Raw genomic sequence first — 13,264 nt, 5'->3', positions numbered from 1 at the left:
CTGTGTTGCACTAGAAGACCCACCTTCCTTTCAAACACATGTTTGTGTTCCACTGGTTCTAAATGTAAGAACTATTACCAGTGTTCAAATAAAATGTAAAATGTTCAAAGCTTCTCAGTTTTTTATGCAGACTAGTGAGACATTTTGGCAATGGAAGAGTCTGGTTATCTGCTTTGTACTCAGTACCGGTTTAAAACATGTACCATGCTGTAAATTCCCACTGACATGAACCACAGCTGAGGAAGGTTCACCATCTTGCACAAATAGGTTCTAAACTCTCAGTCTCAGTACTCTTTAACAGGTTTGCCATTGTGGTCTTATACAGATTATGTTGCTGAAGTCCTCCCCATAAGCAAAGGAGACTATTCAGACATAAACTATTCAGGGATTGAAGTTGCTTTGGTTTGCATGGAAAATAATTAAATACTCCCTGGGTCTGAAAGCTTGGCTAAGACTATCTTCCAGTGCACAGGAATGTACAGCCAAATCATTAGGAAACTGAATATGGGTGAGTGCACTGCTGAAGACAAAGAGAAATTTTGCTTCTTTTCATTTTTTTCATATAGAGCTTGCTTATAAAGGCTATTTGCTCTGCAAATCCATCAGCAGAATACCAAGCTTATTATCCTTGGCAGGGGCTTAGGTGGTGACAAGGTGTTATGAGCAACTCAGATGTCTAAAGCACAACTGGCAAAAAAAAAAAAGGCAATTCCCCCAAACCCCAGCCACCAGCTCTGGAATCTTTTGCTAACAAACAAATGTTGGTATCAGTCACCTCCAGGTGTCACCAAGCTTACAGGTGATTTAGCTGGTATGGTATGTATTTCAGATGGGGATCTTGGTACGTAAAATGATGGCTGGACACATAGATGTGGTTCATTTTATCCTGAAGTAGAACTCCAAGACAGGTTAGAGGAATTGAACTGCCATGTACCATAACAGGCTTAGGTGACCAATGCCGATTTGGATATTTGTACTGTAGACAAGGTGAATCCTGCCTTAGATTAAGCTCCAGTGAAAAGTTTAGGCAACCTGGTGCTGAAACGCAGAAGCCATCCTGCAGTTGCTGCTAGCCCAGATGGTAAATGCAGTAACATCTTGTATTTTTGAGCATGTCCAGAGTTGAGCCTTCTATGCATTCGCTGAATTAGCCCATGGGGGCAGGGGGCTGGGGCTAGCCTCTATACCCAACTGTAATCCAAAGGCTTTTGCTGAAAATCCTGAGCAGCCCAAAACAAGTAGCATTCTCAGCAAGTCCAACTTATCCCTATGGGATTGAGGAATCGCAAAATGCAAAGGTAATGTTCTCTGCCAGTCTCTGTGATGGTTCAGTGATCATAGCACTTGTTTAGAACAGAGGCGTAGTTCAATGAAACTTCAGTACTGCAGCGGGCACAGCAAACTACTGCTTCCAGCTACCTAGGTCATTTTAATGTAGAACTCTTTAGGAGCTCATCTGGGCAGTGCTTAGGTGATTGAGGTGTTTCTGGTTTGTACCTCTAAGATACACTATGCGGGTCTTCTTATACACAAGTTGGAAAAGGAGTTGCTGCTAGGCAGCAGTTCTGTATACACACTGGTTGACTCTTTTCTCTGCCTAATCAGTTCAAGTCCTACTGAGAAAAACAAGTAAGTTTAAGAAACACGGCATTGTTCTTAAAGGGGACAGTGATGGTTCCCATGAAATTAGGGTAAAGAATCTGTAGCAGTGGATGCTTTAAGCACTGTTCACATAAAACTAACTCTTTTACTGAAAAGGTAAGCAGCCAGTGCAGTTCTCTTTACAACTACTTGGGAAGTGACTGAAGAAGGTAAAACCTTACGAAAAAACAATCAAGTGGCATTTTCCTCACTGTGACCATCCAGCCAAGCAGCAAAAAGAAGAGCAAGGGAATAGGTGGTTTCAATGGATAAAAACCACATCAAGCTCATTAAACACATGTACTTTGATCTTTCAGTGAATAAAATCTCTTCCAAGAGATTCATGTGGGGATTAAATGAAGTTTCTTACTTTTGCCCATAAACTTACAAGGATCACAAGTTTTAATTTTTCTATTTTTATTTACTTACTTTTTAAACTGCAGCTCTGAAAGCACAGAGGCAGCAGTGAAATACAGCAGGGGGGGACAGTGAACTTTAATCTATGAGACCACCTAGAGAGCAAACCCGAAAGATTCTAGGCCTGAATTTAAATGACTTCCCCATTTTTATGGAGTGGCTTTTCCTCCTACAGTTTATTAAAATGGGGAGAGGAAGGGGAAGAGGGCTTTCCTTCTCCAGTACTCTGGAAGCTACAGCTGAAACATTTTACCCTACCAGGCATGAACTGTAATTAAAAAACCCACAAGTATCTGCATATTTTATTTCATATAATTACTCCATGAAATACCACTTTCTGTACTCAAAAGATCCAAATTAGCCTTTTACTCTAATCTAAAAGTGTATTCTGTTTCAACGATTATCTTGTGACTGGCTATATGATGCAAGCTACAGAATACATATTTGCAGTTTACACTTCTAAGGCACAGCTCTGGTAATATACTACAGTTGTGTTATCTTCAGCAGGCACATGATTAGATACTGAATATTTTCCTCACAACGGCAACAAACTTCTCATCTGTTGGTGGCTTCCTCTGGCTGCCAGGCTGCAAGAATTTTTTGATTGTTGGAATGCTGCTTGTTCTTCCTTTAAAAGCCTGTAAAAAGCACCAGTAAAGCCAGTGAGAGTCAGGAAATTACAATTCCATCCTTTATAACTTAAAAATCAGGTGTCTTGGATTTTTACTTCTCAGAGATACTTATTAAACAGAGAACAGTAGTGGCTCCTTATAGCCAGCTCAGCACCCAGCATTTTCCATTTTTAAAAAAAAAAAGGCAAATCCACACCTGCAACATATTAGTCTTTTTAGAAAAAACAGGTGTGAATATTCTGATCTGCAATGCTGTTGCTATAAAGTTTACCTTAAGTTCCCAGATGGGGATGGGAGAAACTAATATTGAACAGTTAAGATTCATCTGGTAAAGAAAGAAAAAAGTAAAAGCAAAAAACACAGCCTGATTCCAAATCCTGCAGATATATTGGGAAAAAAAAAAAAGGCAAGGACAGGAATGCCTCGGTGCAAAGCACCATGGAAGACAAGACATAAGAAACTTAACAGCTCCTATATATGACTTCTTCAAAATACGATTTTGCTAGCAAAAAGAGAAGGACAGGAGCTGCAGACAAAACAGGCTGCAGTCTTCCTCTCCTGATGCTCATTGCTGTGTTTGAAGATGTGGAAGTAGCAGTTACAGGACCAAACTGGTAGCATTACTGAGTGAATTCCTGCCAGCTGAGAACAGCTGGGAAAAGCAGAGCTAGAGAAAGGTGAGCCCCCTGCAGCTCTGGGGCAAGGCAGTGCATGTGTGTTCGGGTTGTTGCAGTCAACAGAAATAGACCAGAGAACTGTCAGTAAGATAGTACAATGGTTCAAAATATTTAAACATCAATTAGCCTTTAAAACCAGGCAGTGACATTTGTGTGTTACATTCCATATTGAGATCAGATGATTACTAACCTGTAGCAGAGGGAATGCAGACAATATATCAGGCTTACATTCTTCTGCCATTAAAATGGCTTCCAGCAGATGGATGTCTGCCCAGCTTAATTTGTTGCCAACAAGATAATCATGCCCATGGTCTTTTAAGGCCTACAAAATACGAACAAAAAAAATTGGATGTAACAATTTTATCTAGATATTTCATTACAGACAAGACTTCTACAAAAATACACAGCAGAGCAAATCCATCTAAGAATCTATAAAGTTAGAACATGATAGGTATTCTCACAAAAAAAGTTAAATCAAAACTCATGTTTCAGTGTGCGTGGACCTATCACTCACTCTAACCTACTGCACCAGGTAGCTGTAGCAAGTCCAGTCCCACAAGAAAGACTTAAATCATAGAAAAGAAACAGGACCAAAGTAACTGTAAGGGGTAGTCAGGACAGTTTACCTGTAGTGTAAGTCAAGTGAATTCCCAGATGTTTCAGCAAAATTTGAGATTGCTGATTACAGTCTGAAACAGGTCAAGAATGAAGGAACACAGCCTTTCCACCCTTCATCCTGTATGGAAGGATTCTTTCACAGCAAACTGCTGATGCGAGAATCACAGCCTACCAGTGCTACTAATAGCTGTAATAGACAAGTTGTGGTGAAAGTTGCAGCGCGGCTTCAGAGCAGTTACCAGCTCTCCAGCTTACCTTTTCCCTGAAGGCTATCACTCTCGTAGGTGAAGCAGGAGAAGGAAACGTGTCTGTGCCTAATATACCCTAATGCTACACTTAACTAACAAACGTGCAGTAAAACTAGGACAGCAGTCTGACTTTAGAAGCCAATTCCTTCTCCAGTCCCATCTGCCAATTTTACTATAAAAGACGTGGTAACCTCTGACAAAGGCAAGGCTGGTAACTACATGAAAGTATCTCCTATACTGCTCTAACAAGGTCCACCACAGCTTGTCTATCAAAGCCATATGGAAACTCCCAGAGCATCGGAACCAGATTGCCTGCAGTGCTTTGCATTACCTTTTGCCCTCTATCTGGCTTTTGAGTGTTTAAATTGAACACTCATAGCTAGGGATATTTTCTGTCAGGATTGCGTAACACATGGACTGCAAACCCTGCTAAGCTGAATCAATGGACAACTTAAACAGCTGGTACAGAAGGAAAATTATTAATCATTCTAACAAAATTAACTAGGCCAAAAATCATGGAAGAGTTTAGCTGTGTCTTTACCATAAATAAACAAGGATTATTTTAAAGACTTTCCTCCAGTGAACATACATACTAAAACATAACTAGTTTATACCACCTAGGCACAGGTTCAGAGAATGCTGGTGTCTAAATGTCCTTTTTTTTATTTTTTAATAACTTAAATACTTACGTTATCAGGCTTCAAATCTTTGAAAGATTAATGCATGCAATCAACCTCTCTGAGCACAGCCTTCCAGGGGTATAGCAGTGTATCTATATGAACTCTGATTACAGGAGTGCTGGCTTATGTCATTTATGTGCAAATTTTTTTCCACAGGGCAGCCTCTGTGGGTTTCCCTTGTGCAATTTAAGGCTCTGATAGAGGCACATGAAATTGTATCAAGTCCTGTATTTTTTGAATGGACTTCAGCTGCCTGTGAACCAGGGATTCAAGCTAGAAACCCGGCTCAACTCTGAAACAACACAGCTTTGTACCCCTGGCACAGACTTCCGAGGAGACTGCTACACTCTGAAAAAGCAGTGTGAGAAAGTCTGTATAGTACATACACGGTACAAAAGGTACCATACAAGGTACAAAAGGTAAAGTTACAAACTGGAGTAGGCTGGTAAGATGAGGATCACAGCTGGCTCAATTCAAATAGGAAAATGTTAACACCAAAAGAAATTAAAATATCCTAAAGGGAAAAACAAGTTGGTAGAAAATGGCAACTCAGTAACATCCAGCCTATGTTCCAGGGAGAAGCAAAGAACAACCCGTCCCCTCCTGACCGACTCTTGCCTAGCCAAGAAAGACCCTTCATGTGCTCTATGGGGGTGGCAAGCATACCAATGCTTTACCTCGTAGCTCATTAGAGGGGAACTCTTTACTAGCATGTTAGCCAGTAAATAATTGCTTTACGCTTTTAAGCTAGATACATCCTGTTTGCAAAGCCCCTTTGTGCACACCTAAGGATGCCCAAATAGTGATTCAGAAAAAGACAGTTAACAGTCTGTAAGTATAATATATTTAAGCAATGAGTTTGAGAAAGATCACAGAATTAGGTCCTTAATTATAAAGCACAATTATATTTAACTTTGAACAGCAAGAGTATATCACACTTTCAGGCAATAAGTTCTGAAGGCTGGCACAGGTATTTAAATGGTGCATTTATGCAAAATGCTAGGAGCTATCAGCCACTAAGCTAAGTTGAAAAAGTAGGATCTGCTCTTTGAGGAGTCTTAAAGAAGACAGCAAAGATACTCAGTACTGAAACCAGCCAAACATTATTTCCTGGCCCTCTCTTCACGTTGCTGAATGCTGACAGTTCCAGAGTTGTACTCTCACTTGCCTTCTAGAAAGTAGGTGTGTGCGGCCAGGGAAGTGGGGTGGGGGGGGACCTGTACCCCACTTTACTGTCTTTGTGGACTACTGGTGATTTATCACTTACCTTTTCATAAACAGGAAAGTACCTGGTTGTAGCTCGTTCAATGATTAAGGCAAGATTCTTTTCTTTTGTGTCAGCTGGTTGAAAAGGGAGATACATAATCATTCCCATCAGGTCTGTTGTTCCCTCCACGTACATATCAATCCTGAAACGAACATTTTTATTTAACATTTATCATTTGAAAATTCCACTTTGGTTGTTTTCCTGAAATACAATACTGAAGTGATCACTGAGTAAAATGCTTATTAGTGAATAAGACACTAGTTTGTTTTCTTATTCTTCCGCTTTGATGCCAGGTTAGTTTTTTTCCAAAGCACAGATCTTTGTAAACAGGCGCACAGTGTCTGCAACAAGCAAGGTATAAATAAGAGTCTGCAACTAACGTATTTAAAGTGGAGTTCACACTGTTTTCCATTGATAACCTATTCATCTATGCTGTGGGATAAAAGACCACATATGCAAACCACACTAGAGAAAAAAAAAATAGTTTTGCAGCCTAATCACAAAAGGATCCCAGCAACAAATGGCTGCCAATTGCCAGTTCAGACATGCCAGTCCATAATAATCCCCACAGTCTCTGGAGTTGCCCCTCCATTATCACAGAATAAATCCTTTACAATAAGAGGTAGTCAGTTAGGTTAAGGACTTAACTGAACTTTTGCATGACTTTTTTTTTTTTTAAAAGAAAGAGTAAACAAGGATTTTTGCTTTTGCATTAGCCCTTTAATTATGACAATGGAAAGTATTCACAGCTTACATAGTAAAGTAATTTAGGAAAATATTGGTTTAACTTTCAGTAGCATTAAGCCACTGAACATGGGGTTTTTTAAATCAGCTGTGAAAGATTCTTTACATTTTGAAACAAGGAAATTAGAACACTTAAAGACACTTCGGGGTTTTTTCAGGCAGCTGTAGTTTTTCCTACTGTTTTCCAGTTTAAAGAGGGAAAAAAAGGCATACTTAGCCTTTATTATTTTATTAAGGTCCTGCAGTTCTGCAGGAACTTAACGCACTTCTGGTCTCTGTGAAATCAAATGAGCCTGAAGGTGGCCATAACATTCTCACCATGTTGACAATTAACAATCATTTATCAACCACAACATCCATTTACCCGATCCCTGGATCTGAGCAGAGGAAGCACTGGCAGATGTATATGCACCTTTGCATGCAGCTATTTCATGGCAATATTCTTCTCATAAATATTAAAAATCATGGAAGACTATTAGTAAGGACAGTATGCACTGTTACTGTACCAGGCTCTCTCCTGCAGGTCTTTTCCATAGAGGTTGTACTTTGCTGCTATGTAGCTGAGGATGGCCCTAGTCTGCACCATCTTCATCCCATCGATCTCCACCATGGGCACTTGCTGGAACATCAGGACTCCATCTAGGGATGACAAAGCAGCAAACTACTCAGACCGCTGCAGTACTACACTGAATCTGAGAAAGAGACCTGGTAACACATCAAGACATTTCCAATTCTGAGGGATGACAGCATTTGCAATCAAGCAGGTCTCTCAAATCTTCTCTTTACAGGTCACATCATATTGGAGGTCTTACAAAAATCTCACCTGCTGTCCTTTTGTTATATTGGTGTGAATTTATGTTTAGGGTACAGTTTACAGACTCACCATTGCGTAATTTTTCTAGGTCTTCTTTCGTTTCTATGAATTCTTCCTCAAACTGAAAAGCAAAGATAGAAAACAATGCTGCGTCATTCCAAAGGCAATGGGGAAGCGGAAGGGAGTCTGGAGTCCACCTCTCCACACTATTCCACATACTTCTCATGACTGTGTTGACCCCCTACTCCTATTCTTCATCTCTGCTCCAGCAAATAACCCAGGACTACAGCGTCCCCACCCCACACCCCCCCCAATGTACAATGCTTTACACTTCAAAAAAAGCTTTCTTCATTACAAAGACCAGTCTACTTGCCTGCACAAACAATTAACAGACACCAAATCATTCACTTAAAAGCAGCTGATGCCATGTGAAATATTGAGAATTTTTTAATAAGTTATGCCTCTGTTACACAGCATTTATCTCCCTCTTCCCCCAATAGCATTTTTTTTTAAATGAGGACATTTGAATGAGGGCAAGATCTTTGTTTCCTCAGCACTCGTGCTCTGCAGCTTCTCTGTCAGCAACATTCAAAAGTGAGCACCATTAAAAAAGCCTTTTATTTCCAATGCAGTATAAATAGTTTCTAAGAAAATAGTCTCAAAGCACCATATTCAAGCAAAAATTGCATGTAAAAATTAAGATGCCTTAGGATGGTTTTTCATCTGATGTTAATCTAGATGATACCCCCCACTGCCTTCAGGGCAGCTCTGCTGATTTATCCTACTCGGGTCCTGACAGGGAAACAGGCAACATTTAATAAGTTGTAATTAGTCTTCTTGCCCACAAATTCTGTATCCAAAGAACGAAAAGCATGTTGTTTGGAGATAATGTTCTAAAGTTTTTCCATGTGGTACACATGGTCTTTCAGCTGAGAACATGAGACACAGAGAAGTAATGAACGTTAGAAAAAGTCAGAGACACACTGTTTTGGTCTGTAGCAACAATTTAAGATCTCCTCAGCTTAAAGTACGTTTCAAAAATGACAGTTCTCCTTGTATGTTAAAATCCTTTTACTGGGCAACTGTTGCTCAAGGAATATATTAAATAAATACAACATGAGAGAGTATCACTGAATCGAAGTATTCTACAGCACAACATGTGATGTTGTGCATATCTCTAAGCATAGATGTAACTGGGAAACCTTTCCAAAGAATACCTATTTTAATCACAGATTAATCTGATCACCTTATAAGAAAAGATACAAACCTCAACCCCAGCTGCTGCTAACAGCCATCGGATTGACTCCATCTTCCCCCTTCCCTTGGTGTAGTGCAACTTGGGTTTCCCCGCCATGATTTCAGAGTTTTTGTTTCCTGATAAATTCAAGAAGATGATCTTACAGCAAGCATGGTTTAAATTAGCATGTTAAATGTTCCACTCCAAACTACTAAATACAGTTGGATGAATGTGGAAGTGCAATCAAGGCCTAGATACTTGGGCTTGATTCAACCAAGTTTCCTGTGGATTAGTGGAAAAAAGTACACACTACCAGGGTATTCCTGAATAAATACATTTTTAACCTTGTAGTGATGCAATCTATTCAGTAGGTATTGGGTTTTGTGATAGCATACATGTCATACCAGACTTGAAAATGTCAAATGAATTGCTTCACAAGAACACCAACCCAGAGACACCAGCATTATATTCACATCTCTCATTATGAAGTTGCAGAGCCCCATGCTGCTGTGCCTTTACGAATATGAGCTTATAACAGCAATATATATTCCAGCATATATTTCACCAGGCCTGCTGACTTCCATATTTAGCTAATTCTGTTTTGACCATTAGCCAAATCACAGTATATCCATTATAGAGAATGTGGACCGACTTCAAGACCCATTCCAATATAGGAACAACAGTTAAACTGTAACAGGGGTTTATATCCTATTTGCTCTGAAAACTTAACTTTAAAATTAAAACCAAACAAACGAGACCATGACCTCTGTTAGACAGATAATGTCTGGTCAATGCCCCCAGCAGCAGGGGGCTGAAGTCAGCCCACCGGATGATGGCACTGGGATGAAGTGCCTTCATCCTTTCAAAATTCACTAACACCAAGGGCAGTCACATGCCATAGTATGAACCCGGCAGCTGATGTGAGTTTGCCTGGTGCTGGAAACAAAGCTAACACTGTACTCTTATCACTTAATGGGTCCCAGAAGAACGAAGCAGATTTAGTAAGAGGACAGAGTCACAGCCTAACAGAGTGCTTCATTGTTAAGCCAAGGTTTCATCTGCTTACAGGCAGGCTTATTTATTCTTGCATAGACTTCACAGTACACAATTAAGCCACAAAGTGGAAACTTTGGCCATAATCCCAAAGGCATCAATGAAGAGGCACAAACAAACAGTACAACAGTGAGAGGGGAGACTGCATCCCTGGCCTTCTCCACTGAAGTCCTTTGTGTTGGGTGGTATCTTCAATAGGCCATATAAGGAACAGCCATTGCTCTACTAGGGACTGGACTCACAGGAGAATCCTGGTGCTCTACTCCAAAATGCAGGTCTTCAAAACTGCTGCTCAGCTTCCACCTAGCCCTGACAATGCCTATATCCCCAGACACTTCAGTCTCTTCCAACAAAGTTCTTGTGATACATTAATATGTGCTTGATAACAAAGACTTGGTTATGTCTTGACGGTTTAGAGTTGTCATCAAGTCTAGAGCTGCTGGATGCCTAGCTAGATTCCTAACACCTGAACAGCAATAGGGCACATAAACAAGGCATTTAAAGAAGCGTCTTATCACAGCTACCTTGCCACGTCCTACACACAGAAGACCATGACCTACGCTCCATTTCTAGTTCCTATAAGCATGTGAGTTACAACCATACCAAGTGAAAGATCTCTCAACCCTCCGTAGTTCAAAAATACTTCATTCCCTGATGCCTAGGAAGTAGATGATGGTTTCAACTCCACACCATCAGAGAGGAGAACTGGACTTGGGCCCTCACAGACTGGACAAGCACTCTAACCTCCAGCATGTGGGATCAAGGCTGGGAAACGCACTACAAGGACAAGCTAGCATAAGCAGAAAGAGCAAACTTCCCTGACCTCTCCCTGAAGCAGAGGTACAGCAGATAAAAATCAGCCCCGCCAGAGCCCTGCTTGCCAGTGTCAGCTCAGTGCTCCACTCCAAACAGCTGGGAAAGCTGTAGAGCAGAGCAAGTGCCAGTGGAAAAAAGTTCAGGTATCAACATAACCTGTACTTGTTCATCACAATTCCTTGAGGGGATTGGCCAAGGGTTGAGGCTTTCTGTGCGGGTAAGAAAAAGTTTACATTTTCCTGGAACTGCACTGCTTAAGGACTGACTTTGGCGTTTAGGCTGAATGCTTACATAGGGTTGCAAAGTACTTTGGTGACTTTGTTACTGCTCTGCAATGAATATCCCTTTGTAAAGCTGTGAGTCATGAAAGAGTAGCAAAGTTGGTAAATTATCTTTCTTGAATAGCAATAATGGACCTGAAATGAAATCACAAACTTTCTTGATGTTCTAGTGCATCGGACCTTCCTTGGGCCTCACCAAGGCAGTTGTCTGAGTGACAGCTACTGCTGTGATTGCTGTATTAAAAAAAAAAAAAAATCACACTATTTTGTCCGCAACAATTCAGGCACCAGCCTTCCAGTGAGAAACAAGTATGAGAATTTAACAGCAAACTCATAATCTGCTGCAAGATCTTAAACTTTCTTCCTAATTGGATGCGGACCCCAAAGTAGTTCTCTGCAACGCTTTGTTCCTTGAACACAGCTCGCACAGGGTTGCTCAAGCAGGATGACCTTACAGCACAGGCCCCATACTGCATCAAGCCCGGCTCGGTGTTGAGACCATCTTAAGACTGTCATTGCTCACCAGCGTGTGGTTTCTACTGGGACTCGGGCCAAGTCTGGATTCAAAAAGCGTTCCTTCCACCACCCAAGCTAGGAGGAGCGTTTGAACGAGGTGAAAGACAAACTACCCCGAGAGATTTTAAAAGTTTAACTCCAAACAGCAATTCCTCTTCAGGTTCCCTGCAGACCCTACCCAGAGCCAGACACAAATGCCCTCCATGCACACCCACCCCGCCCGGCATGGGTCACTGCTGCAGGAGACAGAGTGGGGAGTAACCCCTGGGCAACGCCGCAGGACACTCAAGCACGTTCCTGAAGGAGAAGTCGGCCTGTCACGCACCTCTCGCCTTTCGCACTCCTGGCAGGGGCCGCGGCTGGCCGCCGCCAGCACCCGCAGGCGGGCTCCTTCCCCCCGCGCGGGCGGCCGGGAGAGGGCAGGCAGCCCTGCCCTGCCCTGCCCTGCCCTGCCCTGCCCTGCCCTCCACGCCTAGCCGCGGCGAGAAACGCGCTCCTGCAGCTCCGCCAAGCAACGCCCGACCCGCCGGTGCTCGGCGGCAGAGGGGGCGGCACACGATCCCGCGGGCCGGAGTTCTCCCCGGGGAGCAGCTGCCAGCCCCTGCACCCCGCCGCCACACGCCGTGCTTCACAGCAAAAGTCACACTCTCCACCGGACCGGGACCAGGCGCCCCGCACCCCCCTACCCCCGCGGGGCCGCCGACCCCCGCAACAGACCCCCAGCCCACCGCCGCCGCCAGTACCCTCCGCACCAGCCGCACCACCGACCGATCCCCCGGCCCAGCCAGCTGTGCGCGGACTGCCCTCACCGCCCGGCCCGCCGAGAGGCGGCCGCTCCTCCCCTCAGCGACTGTGGCTGCTGCCCTCAGCGGCTGTGCCGCGCGGCCTGCCCCCTGCCCGCCCCGCCCTCCCTCAGGCCTGGCGGCTTCACCGCGCTGGGGCACCGAAGGGCGGCTTCGCGCAGTTAAGCCGCATCCCTAAACCCTATAAGCGTAGCTGGGGGAAAAGCCCCCTCGGCCTTGTCCCCGAAGGCTTGTGAAGCGGCTTTTTCCACTGGGCGGGCTTCGAGGTCGGCAGGGCGCCGCGGCTGCGCTTTAGAGGGACACGGCGGCCAGGGGGCTGGAGAAAAGCTTTGAGGCCACCGAGGTGGCGGGTCACAGCGATGGCATGACTGGGGGAGAGGCCTGGGCTGCAACCCCGGTGCGAGGGGTGCCGAGCTGTAGGTGTGCCAGGTGCTCTGGCTCTGTGTGCCGAAGGCTGGGGTCTGCGCGCAGGCTCCTAAAACCGCCCGGCTATGCAGGGGAGCTTGCGCCGCGGAGAGTTGGCAGCCATGGCCGAGGTTTCTGGCTCAAGTTTCTGACAGCGCTCAGCAGCTGCAAGTGCTGCCCAAATGCTTCGGTGAAGTGGAAGGGAAATGGCTCTTGCAACAACTCTAATTAATACATGCTCTGCTGTAGAAAAACATTGGGTTTTTTCCTTTCTTGATGCTAAGAACTGGTTCCAGCTGCATGGTATTTCTTATGAACAAACTGTCAGTGTTAACAAGAGTTTTAGTGCCCTGAGTTTGCCCAGCTTAAAACTGCCAGTACTGGAGCATGAGTTGGTTTTAGGGCACTGGCTGTT

General features: G+C 43.6%; 1 protein-coding gene across 1 annotated transcript; it reads right to left on the bottom strand.

Annotated features, from left to right (window-relative positions):
* Positions 1 to 2,037: 2,037 nt before the first annotated feature.
* Positions 2,038 to 12,416, bottom strand: LOC104252083 (glutathione S-transferase). Its single transcript, XM_059835808.1, has 7 exons — positions 12,394 to 12,416; positions 9,006 to 9,112; positions 7,808 to 7,859; positions 7,431 to 7,563; positions 6,181 to 6,322; positions 3,558 to 3,689; positions 2,038 to 2,696 (listed from the first exon to the last, which is right to left on the bottom strand). The coding sequence occupies exons 2-7, from the start codon at positions 9,090 to 9,092 to the stop codon at positions 2,574 to 2,576; spliced, it is 669 nt and encodes a 222-aa protein (XP_059691791.1). The 5' UTR covers positions 9,093 to 9,112; positions 12,394 to 12,416; the 3' UTR covers positions 2,038 to 2,573.
* Between the last annotated feature and the right edge of the window lie 848 nt (positions 12,417 to 13,264).

The sequence above is a fragment of the Gavia stellata genome, chromosome 2 (genome assembly GCF_030936135.1).
Source record: "Gavia stellata isolate bGavSte3 chromosome 2, bGavSte3.hap2, whole genome shotgun sequence".
Classification (NCBI taxonomy): domain Eukaryota; kingdom Metazoa; phylum Chordata; class Aves; order Gaviiformes; family Gaviidae; genus Gavia; species Gavia stellata.
Note: the sequence above shows the minus strand (reverse complement) of the source record. Positions and strands in the feature narration are given on the sequence as shown.